This window comes from Boleophthalmus pectinirostris, unplaced genomic scaffold, assembly GCF_026225935.1.
Source record: "Boleophthalmus pectinirostris isolate CB_2022bp ecotype Guang Dong unplaced genomic scaffold, ASM2622593v1 HiC_scaffold_12, whole genome shotgun sequence".
Classification (NCBI taxonomy): Eukaryota; Metazoa; Chordata; class Actinopteri; order Gobiiformes; family Gobiidae; genus Boleophthalmus; species Boleophthalmus pectinirostris.
In genome coordinates this window covers 37,223,818-37,244,284 of record NW_026571018.1, presented here as the reverse complement: position 1 = coordinate 37,244,284, position 20,467 = coordinate 37,223,818, and the positions used below count along the sequence as shown (strand labels likewise).

The following is a 20,467-nucleotide window of genomic DNA, read 5'->3' as shown; positions in this document are numbered from 1 at the left end:
GTTTAACAGTTGGGTGATTTGAGCATCAAGACCGGATCCCTCTCGTCATTATCCCAGTCAGTCTCGTTGCTGTTACTTCTTTGTTCAGTGATGATTCCGAAATTCATGAAAGCTTGGACGACACTTGAGACTGATCCTTAGCCCCGGTGTCCACGATCCGTTGGCAGATTGTGGCATAACTCGCCCAGCGTTGCCTCCCTGTCTTGGTGAATGTGGATTACTCCAAGAGGCTCCTGATTACAGCCGCCATAATACTCCGACAATCCATCAAGCGGTGCGGTTTTGTAGTTTACTAAAGTCACACTAAAATATTTTGACAGATTTTTGAGCACCGTGTACCACATAAAATCAGTTCAAGGTCAGTAAACACAACCAGAATTAATAAGGTGCACCGGATTATAAGGCGCACTGTCCGTTTTTGAGAAAATTAAAGGATTTTAAGTGCACCTTATAGTCCGAAAAATATGGTAAGCCAAGAATGGGCCCAAGTGCATAACAATTTTCTTTAATTACTCACTTTTTTCACATTTTTATTAATACCAACCATGACCAACCCTGTGGTGTCCCAGTTTCTGATTTTGAAAATCTGGTCACCCTAAACAAGGTCTAAACTGAGACCAAACCAGGACTAAACCAAGACAAAACTAGGATTAAATGTTTACTATATTTTGACAGAAGTAAGACTAAAGCTGGGACAAACGAGGACAAAACTTAGACCAGGACTTAACCAGGACTAAACCATGACAAACCCAGGGCTTAAAATATCTAAACCAGGACCAAGCCAGGACTAGGAGGCAGGATCCTTGTCTAACTTTATCAGATCTGGTAACAGGACCTCAGAACATTTTGTTGTGAACTCTACACTCTTCATTAGATGTTTTTTTTTAATTTACTATTCTAACTCCTGTTGTTGTCTGCTTGAATCGAACGTCTTGTTTTGTCTTTGCAGTTGGTGGACCACAGAAGTCTCAGAACTGCAGCCAGATGAACCTGTCCGGCTCGTCGTCGTCACTGACCAGCGACGCGAGCACCAAGGCCAGCACGATCAGCCTGCGCAGCTACGGCATAGGTGGGGCTCATCTCCGCAAGAGGATCCAGCTCATGACTGGACAGCACAGCCGAGACGCGAGCGGCGGCGGCAGGGAGGGCGAGCGGGAGGAACCGAGCCCGCAGAGCAAGCGGGCGACTCAGGCAGGAGAGCAGAGACGAGGGAGGTGGAGGCGCAGTGTCCGACGTGAAGCTACGGGGTTAATGTTAACACCTAGGCCGCTAAGTCCCTCTCAGCCATGCACGGAAGAGGGTCCGGTTTCCCCGACAACCCCCCGACCGCCGAAGACTACAATTAGAAAACGCATGCTGTCCCCGTTTAAGGCGCTGAGGGAGAGGAGTGAGTCCAGGGAGAGGAAGGAGGCCCCCAGAGCAGCTCCAGAGCAGAGGGGGGCGCGAGGGGGAGGCAAGCCCAGACACGGAACCCAAAAGCAGGCGGTCGCTCAGCCCCAACCCCTTCGTCTGGCTCTGTGTGGGCAAGCACAAGAGGAGAAAGACGGTCTGATGTACAGGGACTTGAACAGAACTATGCCAGGACTGAGGCTCAACCAGGTCTATTCAGGTTTAAGCAGAATCAAACCAGGTCTTAATGTGTCTAATACATGTGTAAACCAGGTCTAAATCAGGACTAAATCGGCTTTCAAACAAAACTATGCCAAGACTAAGGCTAAACCAGGTCTGATGAGGTTTAAGCAGAATCAAACCAGGTCTAATGCTTAAACTATTTCTAAACTACATCTAAACCAGGTCAAAATCAGGACTAAACCAGGTCTTAAACAAAAGTAGGCCTGGACTAAGGCTAAACCAGGTCTGATCAGGTTTAAGCACAGTCAAACCAAATCTAAAACTAGGTCTATTTACATCTAAACCAGGTCTAAACCAGAACTAAACCAGAACTAGGCCTGGACTAAACATGCTAAGCCTAAGCCAGGTCTGAATCAGGTTTGAGCCAGAACTAAACCAGATCTTATTACTTATAATACCCTACATGCTTAAACAAGGTTTATATTAAGTTTAAACAAGCTCTAAGTAAGGTTTAAGCCAGAATTAAACCAGGTTTAAACCAGGTCTAAACCAGGTCTAAACTAGGTCTTTAACAAGGTCTTAACAAGCTCTAAAGTAGGACTAAACCAGGTCTTACTACTTCTAATACATTTCAGGTCTATGCCAGGTCTATACCAAGTCTTAACAAGGCCTTAACAAGGCCTTAACAAGGTCTTAACAAGGTCTAACATAGGACTAAACCAGGTCTCACTACTTCTAATACATATCAGGTCTATTCCAGGTCTATTCCAGGTCTATGCAAGGTCTTAACAAGGTCTTAACAAGGTCTTAACAAGGTCTTAACAAGGTCTTGACAAGGTCTAGACAAGGTCTAAAGTAGGACTAAACCAGGCCCTACTCCTTCTAATACATTTCAGGTCTATGCCAGATCTATTTCAGGCCTATACCAAGTCTTAACAAGGTCTTAAGGCTTTAACAAGGTCTTGACAAGGTTTAACGTATTACTAAACCAGGTCTCACTACTTCTAAGGTCTATTCCAGGTCTATTCCAGGTCTATGCCAGGTCTTGACAAGGTCTTGACAAGGTCTTGACAAGCTCTAAAGTAGGACTAAACCAGGTCTTACTATTTCTAACATAAGCCAAGCAGGTCTAAGCCAAAACTAAACGAGAGAAAGACTAAAGCGTAACTAAAATGGTTCCAGTAGAATGAAAAAGTCTAGACCAGGAGAGCAGCAGATTTCAGGGGAAGTCCGCGTCCCACCGTTTGAGAAACACTGATTCAGATTCCAGATGTGTTGCGTTGTTGGTGTTGTGTAGAAATTGGTTTTGCGTGGTTTGGCGCGTGCTCGTCTACGGGGAGCGCACGCCGATGACGATAAGGAGGGCAGATCTTGTCAGAAAATGGAAAATGTGTTTTTATTGTTTTCACTGTAGAGTTTGTCTTTGTTTTGACCCAAACAAAATCCCATGAACTGCTCCATGTAGCACTGCGCTGTACAATGCCCATAGTAGTTGAATGCAGAATGTCTGTTCATTTGAGTGGTTTTAACTGGTTCAGATTTTTTCTCACAGTGATTTAAAGCTGCACTACTACACTGTAAAATTTAGATTAAAAAATCATAAATTTGACCTTTTTATGTCCAGTGTTGGGGAGTAACAGATTACATGTACTGGAGTTACGTAATCAGAGTACAAATTTATGAGTAACTGTATTCAGTTACAGTTACTGTTTCAGTGAGTGGTAATTGGATTACAGTTACTTTGATGAAATAAGTGGATTACACTATTTTCCTATTTTTACATTTTGGGCTGTATTTTTATATTTATCTTTATATATTTCATAATTCCACTCATTATCGGACACTAAACCAGGTCTAAACCAGGTCTAAAACCAGGACTAAAACCAGGTCTTAACCAGGTCTAAACCAGGTCTAAACCAGGACTAAACCAGGTCTAAACCAGGTCTAAAACCAGGTCTAAAACCAGGTCTAAACCAGGTGTAAAACCAGGACTAAAACCAGGTATTAACCAGGTCTAAAACCAGGTCTTAACCAGGTCTAAAACCAGGTCTAAACCAGGTCTAAAACCAGGACTAAAACCAGGTCTAAACCAGGTCTAAAACCAGGTCTAAACCAGGTCTAAAACCAGGACTAAAACCAGGTCTAAAACCAGGTCTAAACCAGGTCTAAAACCAGGTCTAAACCAGGAAAACCAGGACTAAAACCAGGTCTAAACCAGGTCTAAAACCAGGACTAAAACCAGGTCTAAACCAGGTCTAAAACCAGGTCTAAAACCAGGTCTAAACCAGGTCTAAAACCAGGACTAAAACCAGGACTAAAACCAGGACTAAACCAGGTCTAAAACCAGGTCTAAAACCAGGTCTAAACCAGGTCTAAAACCAGGTCTAAAACCAGGACTAAAACCAGGTCTAAAACCAGGACTAAAACCAGGTCTAAACCAGGTCTAAACCAGGACTAAAACCAGGTCTAAAACCAGGACTAAAACCAGGTCTAAAACCAGGTCTAAAACCAGGACTAAAACCAGGTCTAAAACCAGGACTAAAACCAGGTCTAAACCAGGTCTAAAACCAGGTCTAAAACCAGGACTAAACCAGGAGTTAACAGGACTAACAGGACTGCATGGACCATGTCTCTTCTTCTTCTATCAATAATATTTTAAATTTGGTTAAGTAAAGACTCAGCTTTTTTTTGTCTTTTATCAGACAAAACATCTTATGTTACGATTTCCTGGTCTTTGCTTCTCTACAGCAAATCAAGTAATCCAAAGTATTCAGATTACATTACTCACTTCCAGTAATTTAATGGATTCTGTTACAAACTACATTTTGGTGTATGTAATCTGTAATCTGTAGGGGATTACATTTTAAAAGTCACCTTCCCAACACTGTCTATGTCCTCAGATACGAGGTAAACATGTTCACATCAAGTCCTTTCTGACAACAACTCTAATCTATAATATATAATGTATGTCCCATTTATTTATGTTATACTGTATTTTACGGACTATAAGTCGCTCCAAAAGTATAAGTCGCACCAGCTCAAAAATGCATAATGAAGATGAAAAAACATATAAGTCACACTTTTGCTCACTTTTTACTTCAAATTTTCTTTCTGTTGCTCGATTACCGTTTCCAGCTGCAGATTTCACGCAGCTTGTAGTCTGCAGAATATGATTTTCTTTTTGGGGCCATTTGTCTTCGGTCTTCTCAGTCATCTTTATAAGTTAGTTTAAAGGTTAAATTTTCAGTCATGATACAGATACAGGACAGAGGCTCTTTTTGCAGGAGACATGCGCAGTAGAGTGAAGTGACAAGACTAGAGCCTCCCGCGACTTCACTGTGAACATTTTAATATGTAAGTCACACTGGAGTATAAGTCGCAGGAAACACCCAAACCACGAAAAAAAAGTGCGACTTATAGTCTGAAAAATACGGTAATTTGATGTTTTGGTTCAAGACGTTTATCCAGTCAGAAAGCAGAATGAGCCTCACATGAATCTCATTTTTGCTGCCAGTTTCAGCGCTGAAATTCAAAGGTTTTGAGAGGGACAGGAGCATGTTAGAAAGATTTAAATACCTCCTTTTGCGCTTTGAAAATCAGATACCTCGCCTTCAATAGTGACACGCAAAACTGTACTAGTTAAAAAAATAGAAGCACACATTTGTTCTGGTCAGATCTACTCAAATCAGCATAATGTACATAAAGTACATAAAGTACATAATGTAGGGAGTCATGAATAATTCAGCTGTTCTGGGCATTTGCAGTGCACTTTTACATTTCTGACCGTTCTTTCCCCCTGTGAAACTACAGCTGGGACAGTGTTGGTTCTGTTCATTTCGTCGAGTGCAGCTATTTTTAGATTTTGGTACATTTTCAAACTATTTTTGCATTGAATGAGATTGTAAATATGTGAGTTCTATTTCTATAAAAGACACTTTAGCGCTGGAAAGTATCTTAAATTAAAGAGGGAGTATTTTTTTTTTTAGCTTTCTACTATGTTCTAATGCCGTTCCATTATCGGCAACATGCGTGAAGAGGTTTTAGCCTGCAGAAGCATCGGTGCATGTTTGAATAATCTAGCGATCTTTCTTTTTGATTCGATTTGATTCTGTGCAATGCTCCTACATCCCCCCATGCTCCCCCACACGACAATTCTCCATAAACATACAAAAAATAGCGGGATGAACGCTGATTGTGTTGTGATGGCGCTCTGGAGGGGGAGTGGCTTAGGGTGGAGAGCAAAGGGACGGGGGCCTCAGAGTATCAGAAATAAAATTGAAACTTCTAAAACATGTTATTAGATTCGATTTTGGCGAATATGACATTTTTAAAACATAGTGATCGAAATATGTTATGTGTTTGCAGTTAATAGGACATAGAAGTATAATACTCCCTCTTTAATGAAATAATTTGTTGTGACGCAAAATTAAATGTGAGTTCGAAGGTTCGATCAATTCTTATTCTTATATTTCAGGTCATTTCTTTGTTGTTGTTGGAAAATGTCTTGTGCAAACACTAGATGGCAGTGTTATCTTACATTTTAGCCTCACTCCTCACAAAATGTCCAGTTTCAGTTTTGTAGTTTTGAACATGGAAAAGCTTGTTTCTCTGAGTTAAATGGTGATTTCTAGTACTTTCTGTGCTCTGTTTTATTTTTAGAACTTCAACGTACACAAAACAATTACCAGAACTTTTTTAGCACAAATTATTTACAGAATAGCAAGTATTTTAGAGGACAGGTTAGATAAGAATTCATATATTTATCGCTACAAACATTAATATACTTATATATTTATTATATGTTTATTCTTTTAGTCATTATATTAAAATCCACAAATGTTGAAACTGACACACAGGGATATGGGAGGATGGAAGGGCATCTGACACACAGGCCGTGGTGTAGTGGAGGTACATCATTTGTGACATCGTGTTATTAACATTAACGCCTACAGAACATAAATCACAACACATGAACCAGGACTGAACCAGGACTAAACCAGGACTGAACCAGGACTGAACCAGGACGAAACCAGGACGAACCAGGACGAAACCAGGTCGAAACCAGGACTGAACGAGGACTAAACCAGGACTAAACCAGGTCAAAACCAGGACTAAACCAGGATTAAACCAGGTTGAAACCAGGACTAAACCAGGTCGAAACCAGGACTAAACCAGGACTAAATCAGGACTAAATCAGGACTAAACCAGGACTAAACCAGGATTAAACCAGGTTGAAACCAGGACTAAACCAGGTCGAAACCAGGTTGAAACCAGAACTGAACCAGGACTAAACCAGGTCGAAACCAGGACTGAACCAGGACTAAACCAGGACTGAACCAGGACTAAACCAGGACTGAACCAGGACTGAACCAGGACGAAACCAGGTCGAAACCAGGACTGAACCAGGACTGAACCAGGACTGAACCAGGTCTAAACCAGGACTAAACCAGGACTAAACCAGGACTGAACCAGGACTGAACCAGGACTGAACCAGGACGAAACCAGGTCGAAACCAGGACTAAACCAGGACTGAACCAGGACTAAAACCAGGTCGAAACCAGGACTAAACCAGGTTGAAACCAGAACTGAACCAGAACTGAACCAGGACTAAACCAGGACTGAACTGGGACTGAACCAGGACTAAACCAGGACTAAACCAGGTTGAAACCAGAACTGAACCAGAACTAAACCAGGACTAAATCAGGACTAAACCAGGACTGAACTGGGACTGAACCAGGTCAAAACCAGGATGAAACCAGGTCTAATCTTGGACTTGAGAGTGAGAGAGAGAGAACCCTGAGCCCTTGGAGCAGGGTGACCGTCTGATTCAGTCCTGGTTCAGTCCTGGTTCAGTCCTGGTTCAGTCCTGGTTCAGTCCTGGTTCAGTCCTGGTCCCTCATGTCTCAGGTCAGTACAGGACAGTAGTGCAGATGTCATGAGCCTGTGCAGGTTGTTTTCACCAGTAGCTCCGGTTTGACGTTTAAGTTGTAGGATTTTTTTTTAATATTTTTGTTATTTTTATTATTATATTTTTTTTAATCTCACGCTGGGAGTAGTGGGTGGATGTGCCCACTAAACCCCCTCACACAGAGATTAGAGAATGGTAGGGCATCTGACACAGAAGTATAGGTGGAAGCGAGGATATCTGACACACTGGGTTTTCAGAAGATTGTAGGGCATCTGACACAAGTTTGTTTTTTTTGTTTTTTTACGTCATCTTAAACCCAGTAATTTAGTTAATGACACTTCCCCCTCTCGTCTCCAGGTTACGCTCTGCTGCCGCCTGGAAAAGCCGATAATTTATCCGACTCGAGTCACAGCGAGATCTCGTCCAGGTCCAGTATCTGTTCTGTGGACTCCAACCCCACCACCTCAGCCGACGACAGGACCAGCAGTACCAGGATGTGTACTAGTACTACTACTGCTACTACTACTGCTGCTGCTAACACGGTGTCAACTGCAGTACCAGAGAGCACACCCGCAATCTACGCACACCCCAGTCTGGACTACAGCCAACCCAGCACAAGGTGAGGAGAAGGTTCAGTTCTGGTTTCATGTTTAACTCTTTCCCCCATGAAGACGACTTTTGACTCCTCCGCTGTTTCACTAAAGACGAGATTTGACGACCTTTAGAAACGGCTCGGTTTTTCACATTTAAACAGAGACTGTGATCGGTCGGGGCCACTACAACCCACACTAGACTGACCAATAGGATTCAAGGATATGTTTTCGCCGATTTTTTCCGAAGTTAATCGAAATAGTGACGATGGTAGCTTCCGGAAAAAACACAACACGAAACACGTGCAATGGAAAGATCGCGGCGCTGCGGCGCACAGTTTTAGAAATAATGAGGAGCGGACGTATTTTATGGATAAGTTTAGAGAAAGTGACTTTTATAGATTTCAAAGTGATGATGTTGAAGTTGATTATAAAGTGGAAAACAGCGACAGCGACGGACTTTCGGGGAGAAGGTGAGAATGCCGCTGATGCGTCTGTGTGGAGTCCTGCGATGTATCCAACAAACTATCTGAGCTTTATACTCGATTATGAACCAAAATTGCCCTGAAATCTGGATGTTGCCCAGACGAGTCCTTTAAAATATTTCAGTCTTTTTTTCCAAGATGCGATGTATAACAGAATCACTACAGAAAAAACACTTATGTGGAGCTCTGCACTCGAGAAAATAACCAAGATGACAAATACTGGACACACACTGACGGGGAAGAGTTTTATTATTATATTATTATATATATATAAGTTAAATTAGTTGAATAAGCTAAATGAGTTGAATAAATAAAATAAGTTGAATAACTAATGAGTTGAATAAGTTAAATGGAAAAAAAATTATTGGGTGCACACAGGTGAACAACAGGTAAAAACAGGTGCACACTTGGCTCTACTGTATCTGGTGATATGAAATCTGTTTAAATACTTTGACAAAGTTTATTTTTTTATTTTTTTATGAATATATTACTCAGAACATGCAGATATCAGATGCTGAATGTAGTTTTTTGTTTTTGAGTTTGCACCTGACCAGGTAAACTCTCATTTTCAGTGAGCTGTTATAAACCTGTAAATGAGTTGAATCACATTTAAACATCCATAAATGAAGAGTTCAGAGTCTAAGGTTTCCAGAAATACAAATATGTCTGTGTTACAATGAAGTTCATGAGTGTAAAAATCATTTATAATCACTCGTGGAAGTCTGTTTTCTTTTATGCAGTTATGCTCTATGGGTGTAGCCCTAGTAACATATGTATGGGTTGTTCCTAGTCGGCGTCCAGGGGGGAAAGAGTTAAAGGTGCAATACGTAACTTTTCTCTTTGTCCTCATGCAATGGAAGCAAAATTCGAACAACGCTGTTTTCTGATCTGTTATTATGTTGTTTCGCCATCAAAAAAAACAGACCTGGAGTTGTGTTTTGCGTCGTTCACACAAAAACCGCTGTGTTCTTTTCTCAAACGTGCTGTTGCACCTTGTGATGTCATCATGTGGCGATACAGGAAGCGCTTCACTGTGTTTTTTTAAACTCTACACACCGTCACTAGAATCACTTGGATGATTTCGGTCCTGGAATTGCCAATCTCTACTGAACTAAAGGTAAAATGAGCTGTAAACTTGAAAACTACCACTGTATGACATCACAAGGTGGAACAAAGGATTTTGAGCTTGAAAGATGTAGATTAATAATAAAAGGTTACCGTAATTTCCACACTATAAGTCGCTCCGAAGTATAAGTCACACCAGCCAAAGATGCATAATGAAGAAGAAAAAAAAACATATATAAGTTGCATTTTTGGGGGAAATTTATTTTATAAAATCAGAGACCAGGAACCGACATTTCCTGTGTAAAGTCAAGTTCTAGTATTAACAATAGAAGAGAGAAGAACAGACAGTTAATGTCACATATGAACAGTTCTTCAGATAAACTATAACATAAACAACAGAACAGAACAAGTTTAACAAACTGTCCATCTCACTCCAAATCACTAAATCCATTCAATTCTTCATCCTCGGCGTCACTTCTGAGCGTTTTCAGTATCCTCCACTTTTCTCCAGTCCCTCACAAGTTTCTTGCTCTTTCCAAACTTTTTTTCTGCTGCTCAGTTGCAGTTTTCGGCTGCATATTTCACGACTCGCAGCTTGTAATCTGCAGAATCTGATTAACAGTTTATGACCGTATGATAAAATAAGTTATGATGCTGAACCAACATTAGTGAGTGGGATACGTCTTAATGATCCGTATGTTCCATTAAATCCATAAAATGCAGGTAATGCAAGAAATGTCTCAAACTTCAGTAGCCGGACATCCACTCATAGCTGATACTCGATACACCTAGCCCCGCCCCCGGGAGAGTCTGAAATCTGATGAAATCCCACAAGACACTGACATATACCGTATTTTCTGGGCTATAGGCGAGTTTCAGCTGACGTCATTGTTATTAAAAGCCCGCGTTGCTGCTGGGAAATATTTTGGTCGGAGGCAAGAAACACGGTAGCGTCAAACACAGTGCGTAACCTCGCGTATTTATCCCCGATAATGGTAAATTCCTGCTGCATTATCGGATGCACAAATAGAAGCACGGAAGAAGGAAAATGTCTTTTTCGTATTCTGAGTGAAAAGAACCGCTAACGGTGAATTAAACGACTTTCAAACATCCGCAGAGCAAACGTAGAAGATCCTAACAAACAAGTTCAACAACACATCGAGACTCTTGGAGGTTTTCATCTTTTCTGCTGTGAATGGCCCAGGAGTTTCCACCAAGTCATTGTGGATGTCGCCCAAGTGAATATTTGTCCAGGTAGTTGGCGATTCTGACCAGAAATTTGGTTTGGTCCACCTTTTGTCGGGGTTGAAAAGGGTGATTTGTCGTCCGTCGATGCTTATGACCAATTTCTGGTCAAATGGTCTTGGGTCCTCTGCCGTTAGAGTGGATAAATAACCGGGATCAATACCCTTTACGTGCTTTCTCGCTCCGTCCGTCATGTTGAATTAGTGTTTCTTGCCGCCGACCAAAATAATTCCCAGCATGCAACGCGCGCTTTTGTCAACAATGAAACTCGCCTATTGGACGCGTTCTTAAGCCTCTAACCCCATCAAAAAACGATTGCGCGTCCCACAATCCAGAGCGCCCTATACACGAATCCACTCGGGTGTCGCAGCACGACTTCAGTCGAGACTTACTGATTTCCACTGATACTTGGTTTATTACCCATTTAGAAACCAAACAACGCCAGGTCTCCACAGCGCTAAGTCTGAATCATACATGAAATAAAAATGAGTCCGTTTAATACCGGTACACACATGACTTGAGTTGTAGAGCACAGAGGTGTGTGTCCATTACACAGCACTGCAACAAACGAGTGACTTGTGACCTTACAGCACAAGTAAGGTCACAGTGTCAAACATAAGGCCCGGGGGCCAGATCCGGCCCTCCAAGACCTTTAATCTGGCCCTCGACTGATTTTCTACTAAAATATTTTAATTATATTTTCTATTAAAATCTTGTTAATTTTCTGTGGTGTTTATCACAGCAGCGTCTCCAGCGTCTCTGTACGTGGCCCCTCCCACCAGAGCAGCACAAATGAAGACTTGTCTCTTTCCAAACGCTCTTAAAGGACGATCGTTTTGACTGTTGACCGTGACAACCCTCATCAGAAAAATGTCCAACATGAGAAAAGTGGAACCAAGTGCAGGATTTTCCAACAAAAATTGACTTATTCCTATTTCCATACAAGTTCATGTTAAAACATTATGTTAAAATTGCATTTTTCTTAAAGTTTTAGGTTGTTCATAATATTATAATATTTTGTCAAAGAAAGAGTTCATCAATTAAAAAATATTTCTGTAATAGATTTGATATTTTTGGGGTTTATATGACATGAGTTTTCTGATCCGGCCCCTTTGGAATCAAATTAGTTTGGATACGACCCCCGGACCAAAGTGAGTTTGACCCCCTGGTCTAACGTGTCTTAAAGCTCACAGGAGTCAGTTGTGCGTCATGTAGAATCTTGTAATTAACTTCAAACCTGCGCTCGTTCTGCACGCAGGTGGACCCCGGTTATGCCTGCGCCTCGTTAAAGAACTTAGAGGTCTTAAAACGTCCGACACGTTAACTGCCTTCTCTCTCTCTCTCTCTCTGCTAACGGCTCTCTCGCGCTCCTCTTTAGCCTCCCCCGTAAACGCCGCTGTCTGCCTTTGTTTATCGCGTCTTGGTGATCAGGACGATTGTGCCTCATAAACACAGACTATAAAACATCAGCGGTCCTCTCCTCTGCGCCTCCGAGGGGACGCCGCCTCGTAGTAAAACGGGCTGCTTTGTAAAAAAAAAAAAAAGGACGCGCTTTCATTGAGAAGAGCCCAGTAAAAGTGTGGACATAAATGAGACAGCTGGCCGGCGTTGATAAAGGAAGTTTGAAAGTTATTTTTGGTCGTAAATCTGGAGCAGGTGCAGTGACAGAGCGGAGGCATTACAACAGCGTTTTATATGTGTGTTTATAAACCTTTACGACGGTGCTGGATCTCCCATGATTCTTTGCTTGGTCAGTGTTGGGGAGTAACAGATTACAAGTACCGGAGTTATGTAATCAGAGTACAAATGATGAGTAACTGTGTTCGGTTACAGTTGCTGTTTCAGTGAGTGGTAATTGGATTACAGTTACTTTGTTGAAATAAATGGATTACATGGCGGTGTTTTCCTGTTTTCACATTTTGGACTAAAACCAGGACTAAACCAGGACTAAACCAGGACTAAACCAGGACTAAACCAGGTCTAAACCAGGACTAAACTAAGACTAAACCAGGACTAAACCAGGACTAAACCAAGACTAAAACCAGGACTAAACCAAGACTAAACCAAGACTAAACCAGGACTAAACCAGGACTAAAAACGTTAATTTTAATCTTCATCATTACCTCCACCAAGGAGGTTATGTTTTTGCCGGCGTTTGTCTGTTTGTTTGTTTGTCTGTTTGTTTTTGTTGTTTGTTTGTCTGTTTGTTTGTCTGTTTGTTTGTTTGTTTGTTTGTCTGTTTGTCTGTTTGTTTGTCTGTTTGTTTGTTTGTTTGTTTGTTTGTTTGTTTGTCTGTTTGTCTGTTTGTTGTCTGTTTGTCTGTTTGTTTGTTTGTTTGTTTGTCTGTTTGTTTGTTTTGTTTTTTGTCTGTTAGCAACATAACTCAAAAAGTTATGGATGAAATTTTCAGGATTTGTTGGAAATGTGAAAAGGAAGAACTGATTTCATTTTGGGGCTGATCCGGAAGAAATCCTGGATTCTGGATCACTTTGAAATTTTAGTTAACATTGTGGTAAATGGGGCCAAAAATTTTGTTTCTCAATATCTGGGTTAATTATTGACCAAACCCCATGAAATTTGACTCAGGGATGGACAATGGGATCCTCTTTCATATTCCAAATTGAAAGATACGAGACAAATATGTATGGAAAACACAATTAATATGAGTGCTTTTCTAGTTTTTTATGTTTTGATTTGTTTTTATTATGATTTTAATGTATTTCTTATTCTGTAAAGCACTTTGAATTACTTTGTGTATGAATTGTGCTCTACAAATAAACTTGTCTTGCCTCTTGTTTTACCCTCTTCTTAAATGAGCCTTGGAGGATTTTATGAAAACCTCATGAAAGCGGAAAAAAAAAATAAATGTATTACTTTTAGAAAATAGACATTTCTAATAATCGCTGACCTTAATTGTCCTTGTGCCTCCTCCTCAGCTCCTCTCCTCTGGCTCGCGGCTGTCACTCCCGTGTGGCGCCCTCTCTCTCCTCGGAGGACCTGACCTCTGACCCCTCGGCGCTGGCGGTGGACTGCGCGGCCGACAGCGGGCGCGGCAGCTGGACCTCCTGCTCCTCCAACTCCCACGACTCCTTTCAAAGCCTGCCCGCCTCCTCCTGCCGCCCCTGGGACCACGGCACCCACGGGCACCCCCTGACTCTGTCCCTGCCCCACGCACAGATCCCCGGGTACAGGCAGACCCCCCTCCCCGCGCCCATCGCCGAGTCCGACCCCGGCGGGCACGGCTCCGGGCACGGCAGCTACGTCTGGACGGGCAACAGTCAGCAGGAATCGCGGGACTCGAACCTGCACCTGTCTCGGCAGAGCTGGGCGTCGTCCAGCTCCTTATCGGACACTTACGAAGGGAATTACGGCACGGTGAAAAGACGGAACACTTCAGAACACCCCGCCTCGCCGACCAATGAGGAGGCAGCACAGAGCACAGACCCCGCCTACAAAACAGTGACCTCCAGCACAGACAAAGGCCTGATCGGTGAGGGACGACACTCATCTGTATTGCTTTAGAAGAGTTACAAACTAGAGATGCGCGGATGGGCTATTTTTTCATCCGCACCCGCGACACTAAACTCATCATCCGCCCGCTGTCCATTTGCACCCGAGGTTTTGACCAATTTTCAAAACCGCACTCGCCGCCATCGCCCATTGATTTTAGATTTTAGAACAATCGTACAGTAAACAAACTAAAGAGCCTCGATAAAAATGCAAACTCTACAGCTCATTCATTCCAAAATTCGCTCAACGTGCATGTTCACATTAGGGATGGGCATGATTAATCGATAATTGATCATTAAGAATTTCATCGATTATGTTAATTTTAATCGACAAACCGAATGTAGGTTGCTGTGTGTCGTGACCAAACAGGTGTGTACATGTGTCTCTGCATCAGAAGGAGCGAGACACAAACAGTGGGTCAGTCTGTAACGAACCGAAGCACAAATGTGGATTTAACGATGATTTGTACAAGAAATTCCACACTTTCCGTTGCGTTGGGACAAGTGTGAGTCCATGTGCACAGTGTATAAAGCAGCACATATGTTTCTGTGTCCAGTGGGAAAAAGTTTTTCCAGGTGAGAGTCGCTCAATGTGGATGACGAGGCCCCGCCCCCCCTCCCCCGTACGCTGTCCTGGTTTTAACAAACACAAAATCTGGTCACACTGACCTGTATTCACCTGAGTCATGTCTTTTTAATCCAACACAAAGTTGAACCACATCAGCGACACAAGAGCTGGAGTTTTATCTTCACTTAGTTTATGTAAATTAGTGATGTGGTTTTAAGTTTTGTTTCTGTGAGATTTGAACAAAACTGAATTAAACACATTATAATGTCAAACAGCTGATGTGGATCTAGAGTCGTTATGTTTATATGTCGTAAAGTTGAATTGATTTATACAGATTAGTGCAGATAGTAATAATAATGATGATCATTTTAATATAAAAACATTAATGAGTAATCGAAAATTTCATCGAATGCCCATCCCTAGTTCACATTCTTAATCGTCCGTAACAAAACGCCGCTCATTGCTCAGGGTTTAACTCCCTGTTCGGAGCCTCACCGTGAGTGCGTGGGCTCCATAAACGCGCCAGTTCGTTGCTCATGAATCGTGGTTTTATTTGCCGTGATGCACTAAAATAACAGGGCAGTTGCTTCTGGACTCGCTTCAGTAAAACATAGACGCCCGTTCGCTCCGAGGGCCCATTCAAGAAGCGCGTGCCTCGGGAGCGTTCAGACTGCAGCCTGAAGTGACCCAAATCCGATTTTTTGGCCCCTATGTTCCTGTATCTGATCTTTTAATGTCAGTCTGAACCACACAGGTCAGATTTTTTCAAATGTGACCCAGGACACTTGGATATGTGCTCCTGAAACTGATACATATCTGATCTTTTGACATGTGACTTCAGTGTGAACGGCCAAAGTGCATTCATCCACCTACACGTTATCAACAAGACACAAACGTCACTATTCTGCACTGAAGCAGGCGGAAACCGGAACTTTAAAATCTCCAGGTGCTCGATGCTGCGTCCATGTTTGGACAACTTCTGTAAACACAGAGACGCTCGCTGCGGTTGACGTCGTCGTGTCTCCAGTGTCACATGTGGGACACTTTCGGGCTGTTTAATGTTCACACTGGAGTCACATACAAGTCACATTTAATTGGAAATGTGAACGACCTTGCAAAAACTTCGGATTTCACAAAAAAAAATCGGAATTGAGCGTTAAGCCCTGCAGTCTGACGCCACACGCCGCTCTGAACATTGCACATAGGAGCAAAGACGCAGATCTCATAACACTTAACAATATAGGCTGTAATATATATTTTTTAGTAACAAAGATGCAAAAAAAACAAAAAACAAGGCACTCACTGGTTCAAAATAAAATGCCTTTATTAGTTTACAGCATATCTTAATGGACAACTTTTTTTTTGTTTTTTTTGCATCTTTGTTACTGACTTCCCTTCCCAAACAGCACCACTGAGTTGGATCTACTGTGTATTATCCTCTGGACGTCCAGGAAGCGCTTCTTCTGAAACATTTTTTATATATATTTTTTAATTTGACTAGTTAAACCGCCACCCGCCCGAATTTAATTAAAATATTGTTTTTCGTCACGTCGTCCGCCCGACCCGCGCATCTCTACTACAAATACATATGTTTTTCTTAAATAAACGACTTCACGTTTAAGTGCCCTCCACTGATATCGCAAAAAAACACGACTTTACACTTGAAATGCTCTTTACGGGCTTTTTGAAACCTCTCAAAAATCTCCCAACCGCTGCCGCCTGCACTTACACGCGCCACATTCAGCCAGTCGGCATTGGCACCTTTTTGAATTTACACGATGAACTAAATTGACATGAAACCACAGAGTCATGGGTTTGGTCACAGACGCCGTATCAGTGGAGGTCATGTTTTTCTTTTGGTCAGTAATAAAAACAAATGTGAACGAAAGATGTCCATCACATTCATACTGCCCAGTTTACATGGCTTTTGATTACGTTGCTGCTTATCAGATTTCATAAAACATTTGTCACGTTTGGCATTGAAGACTTCATTTATTCCATGTCCTGTGCATTTTCCAGAGATATTTCCAACAACAATCAGTGTGTCGTTGGTTCATTTGTTTTTCAATATAAAATCAGAAATAAAAAAATAAAAAAAAGAACTATTTTCTTCATTATTTGTCTCTAAAACCAAAATGAAAAAACAGATTTGCTTTTTTAGTTTTTAATTTTGCGTCTAAATGAATAATGGGAAAAAAACCAAAACAGATAACGTCTGTTTCCTGTTTTATGTGACTTAAACTGTGATGCCGGATTAAATAGGACTTAACCATAAACCAGGACTAAACCAGGACTGAACCAGGACTAAACCAGGACTGAAACCAGGACTAAACCAGGACTAAACCAGGACTAAACCAGGTTAAACCAGGACTGACTGAACCAGGACTAAACCAGGACTAAACCAGGACTAAACCAGGACTAAACCAGGACTAAACCAGGACTAAACCAGGACTAAACCAGGACTAAACCAGGACTAAACCAGGTCTAAACCAGGACTAAACCAGGACTAAACCAGGACTTAACCAGGTAAACCAGGACTGAACCAGGACTAAACCAGGACTAAACCAGGACTAAACCAGGACTAAACCAGGACTAAACCAGGACTAAACCAGGACTAAACCAGGACTGAACCAGGACTAAACCAGGACTAAACCAGGACTAAACCAGGACTAAACCAGGACTAAACCAGGACTAAACCAGGACTAAACCAGGACTAAACCAGGACTGAACCAGGACTAACCAGGACTAAACCAGGACTAAACCAGGACTAAACCAGGACTAAACCAGGTCTGAACCAGGACTGAACCAGGACTAAACCAGGACTAAACCAGGACTAAACCAGGACTAAACCAGGACTAAACCAGGACTAAACCAGGACTAAACCAGGACTAAACCAGGTCTAAACCAGGACTAAACCAGGACTAAACCAGGACTAAACCAGGACTAAAACAGGACTAAACCAGGACTAAACCAGGACTGAACCAGGACTGAACCAGGACTGAACCAGGACTAAACCAGGACTAAACCAGGACTAAACCAGGACTAAACCAGGACTAAACCAGGACTAAACCAGGTCTAAACCAGGACTAAAACCAGGACTAAACCAGGACTAAACCAGGTCTAAACCAGGACTAAACCAGGACTAAACCAGGACTAAACCAGGTCTAAACCAGGACTAAACCAGGACTAAACCAGGTCTAAACCAGGACTAAACCAGGACTAAACCAGGTCTAAACCAGGTCTAAACCAGGACTGAACCAGGACTGAACCAGGACTAAACCAGGACTAAACCAGGACTAAACCAGGACTAAACCAGGACTAAACCAGGACTAAACCAGGACTAAACCAGGACTAACCAGGTCTAAACCAGGACTAAACCAGGACTAAACCAGGTCTAAACCAGGACTAAACCAGGACTAAACCAGGACTGAACCAGGACTGAACCAGGACTGAACCAGGACTAAACCAGGACTAAACCAGGACTAAACCAGGACTGAACCAGGACTAAACCAGGACTGAACCAGGACTAAACCAGGACTAAACCAGGACTAAACCAGGACTAAACCAGGTCTAAACCAGTCTAAACCAGGACTAAACCAGGTCTAAACCAGGACTAAACCAGGAGTTAAACCAGGACTAAACCAGGACTAAACCATTTTCAGTCCTGGTCTGGTGCTGGTCTCTATCTCAGTCTGGTCCCGGTCTCAGTCCTGGTCCTGGTCCCTGACTGGTCCTGGTCTCAGTCCCGGTCTCAGTCCTGGTCCTGGTCCCTGACTGGTCCCGGTCTCCGTCCCGGCCTCAGTCCCGGTCTTAGTCCCAGTTTCTGTCCTGGTCCTGTTCTCCGTCTCAGTCCTGGTCTCAGTTCCGGTCTGAGTCCTGGACCTGTTTTAGTCCTGTTTTAGTCCTGCTTTAGTCCTGGTTTAGTCCTGGTTTAGTCCGTATGCGGCACTAAAGTCCAACATCTCAGTTTAAATCATGTAAACAGGAAACGGTCGTTATTTGTTTTTTTTCCATTTTTCATTTAAACACAAAATCATCTTTTTTTGGAGACAAACAATGAAGAAAATAGTTCTTTTTTTCCTTTTCTTTATGTTGAAAAACAAATGAACGAACGACACGTGGATTTTGAACATTTGAATAGAACTGGACTCAAATCACATCTGTGCATTAAATAAAAACATTTCACTGAACCTGGACTAAACGTGAACCAAACTTCTGTGTTGTAATTGGTTTAAAACTTGACTTGATCAGGACTAGACCAGAGTGAATTTTGGACTTAAACTTGGACTAAACCAGAACTAAACTAAACTAAAACTATTCTACGACTGTACAACAGTCGACAGGCCTAAACCTGGACTTAACCTGTGCTATTTTGGTCTAATTGGACTAAACCAGGACTAATCCAGGTCTAAACCAGGACTAATTCAGGACTAAACCAGGACTATTTCAGGACTAATTCAGGACTAAACCAGGACTAATTCAGGACTACCAGGACCAGGACTAAACCAGGACTAAACCAGGACTAATTCAGGACTAAACACCAGGAACTAATTAAACCAGGACTAAACCAGGACTAAACCAGGACTAATTCAGGACTAAACCAGGACTAAACCAGGACTGAACCAGGACTAAACCAGGACTAAACCAGGACTAAACCAGGACTAAACCAGGACTAAACCAGGACTAAACCAGGACTAAACCAGGTCTAAACCAGGACTAAACCAGGACTAATGTTCATCTCATTGGTTTTATCTGCTTTGTGTTTTCACTGCTTGTTTAGTTCGTGTCAGTAAAACTTCATCTTAATTTAATTTTACCATTATTTGTTTCCCTCCCTCCCCTCCTCTCCTCTTCCCTCCCTCCTCTCCTCCTCCTCTTTCTCTACCTCTTCTCCTACTCTTCCTCTCTCCTTTTCTCCTCCTCTCCTCTATTGTTCTCTTCTCTTCTCTCTTTCCCTTCCCTCTTTTCCCTCCTCCTCTCCTCCCTCTCTCTTTCCCTTCCCTTCTTTCTTCCCCATCTTTTCCTCTCTTTCCCTCTCCACTCTCTCCCTTCTTTTCCCTCTTCTCTCTCCTCCCCTCCTCCTTTCTCTTCTCTTTCCTTCTCCCCTTCCTCCTCCTTTCCTCTCACCTCCTCTCTCCCCCTTCCCTCTCTTCTCTCCTCCACTCCTCCTCTTTCACCCACTCCTGCACTCCTCCATCTCTCATTCTCTCCCTCCTATCCTCTTCTCTTTCTCTCCTCACTCTCACTCTCTCACTTCCTTTCGCTCGTCCTCCTCCTCTCCTCCCTCTCTCTTTCCCTTCCCTCCTTTCTTCCCTCCTCTCCTCTTCTCTTTCTCCCTCCCTTCCTTTCCTTCTTCTCTCGCCTCGGCTCCTTTCTCCTCCTCTCCTCCCTTTCTCCTTCTCATCTTTCTCCCCTCCTCTCCTCTTCTCTTTCTCTCTCCACTCCCTCCCTTCCTTTCCCTCTTCTCTCTCCTCCCCTCCTCCCTTCTCCTCTCTTTCCTTCTCCCCTTCCTCCTCCTCCTCCTT

At 42.6% G+C, this 20,467-nt stretch overlaps 1 protein-coding gene across 6 annotated transcripts in view; it reads left to right on the top strand.

Moving 5' to 3' along the window:
• LOC110169267 (rap guanine nucleotide exchange factor 6-like) overlaps nt 1-20,467 on the top strand; it is a 413,544-nt gene that overhangs the window by 382,821 nt on the left and 10,256 nt on the right. For all 6 annotated transcript variants that reach the window (XM_055148415.1, XM_055148414.1, XM_055148418.1 and 3 more), the window contains 3 exons: nt 950-1,069; nt 7,838-8,099; nt 13,802-14,355. In XM_055148415.1, the coding sequence (XP_055004390.1) occupies nt 950-1,069; nt 7,838-8,099; nt 13,802-14,355 (936 nt within the window). The remainder of the gene's footprint in view (nt 1-949; nt 1,070-7,837; nt 8,100-13,801; nt 14,356-20,467) is intronic.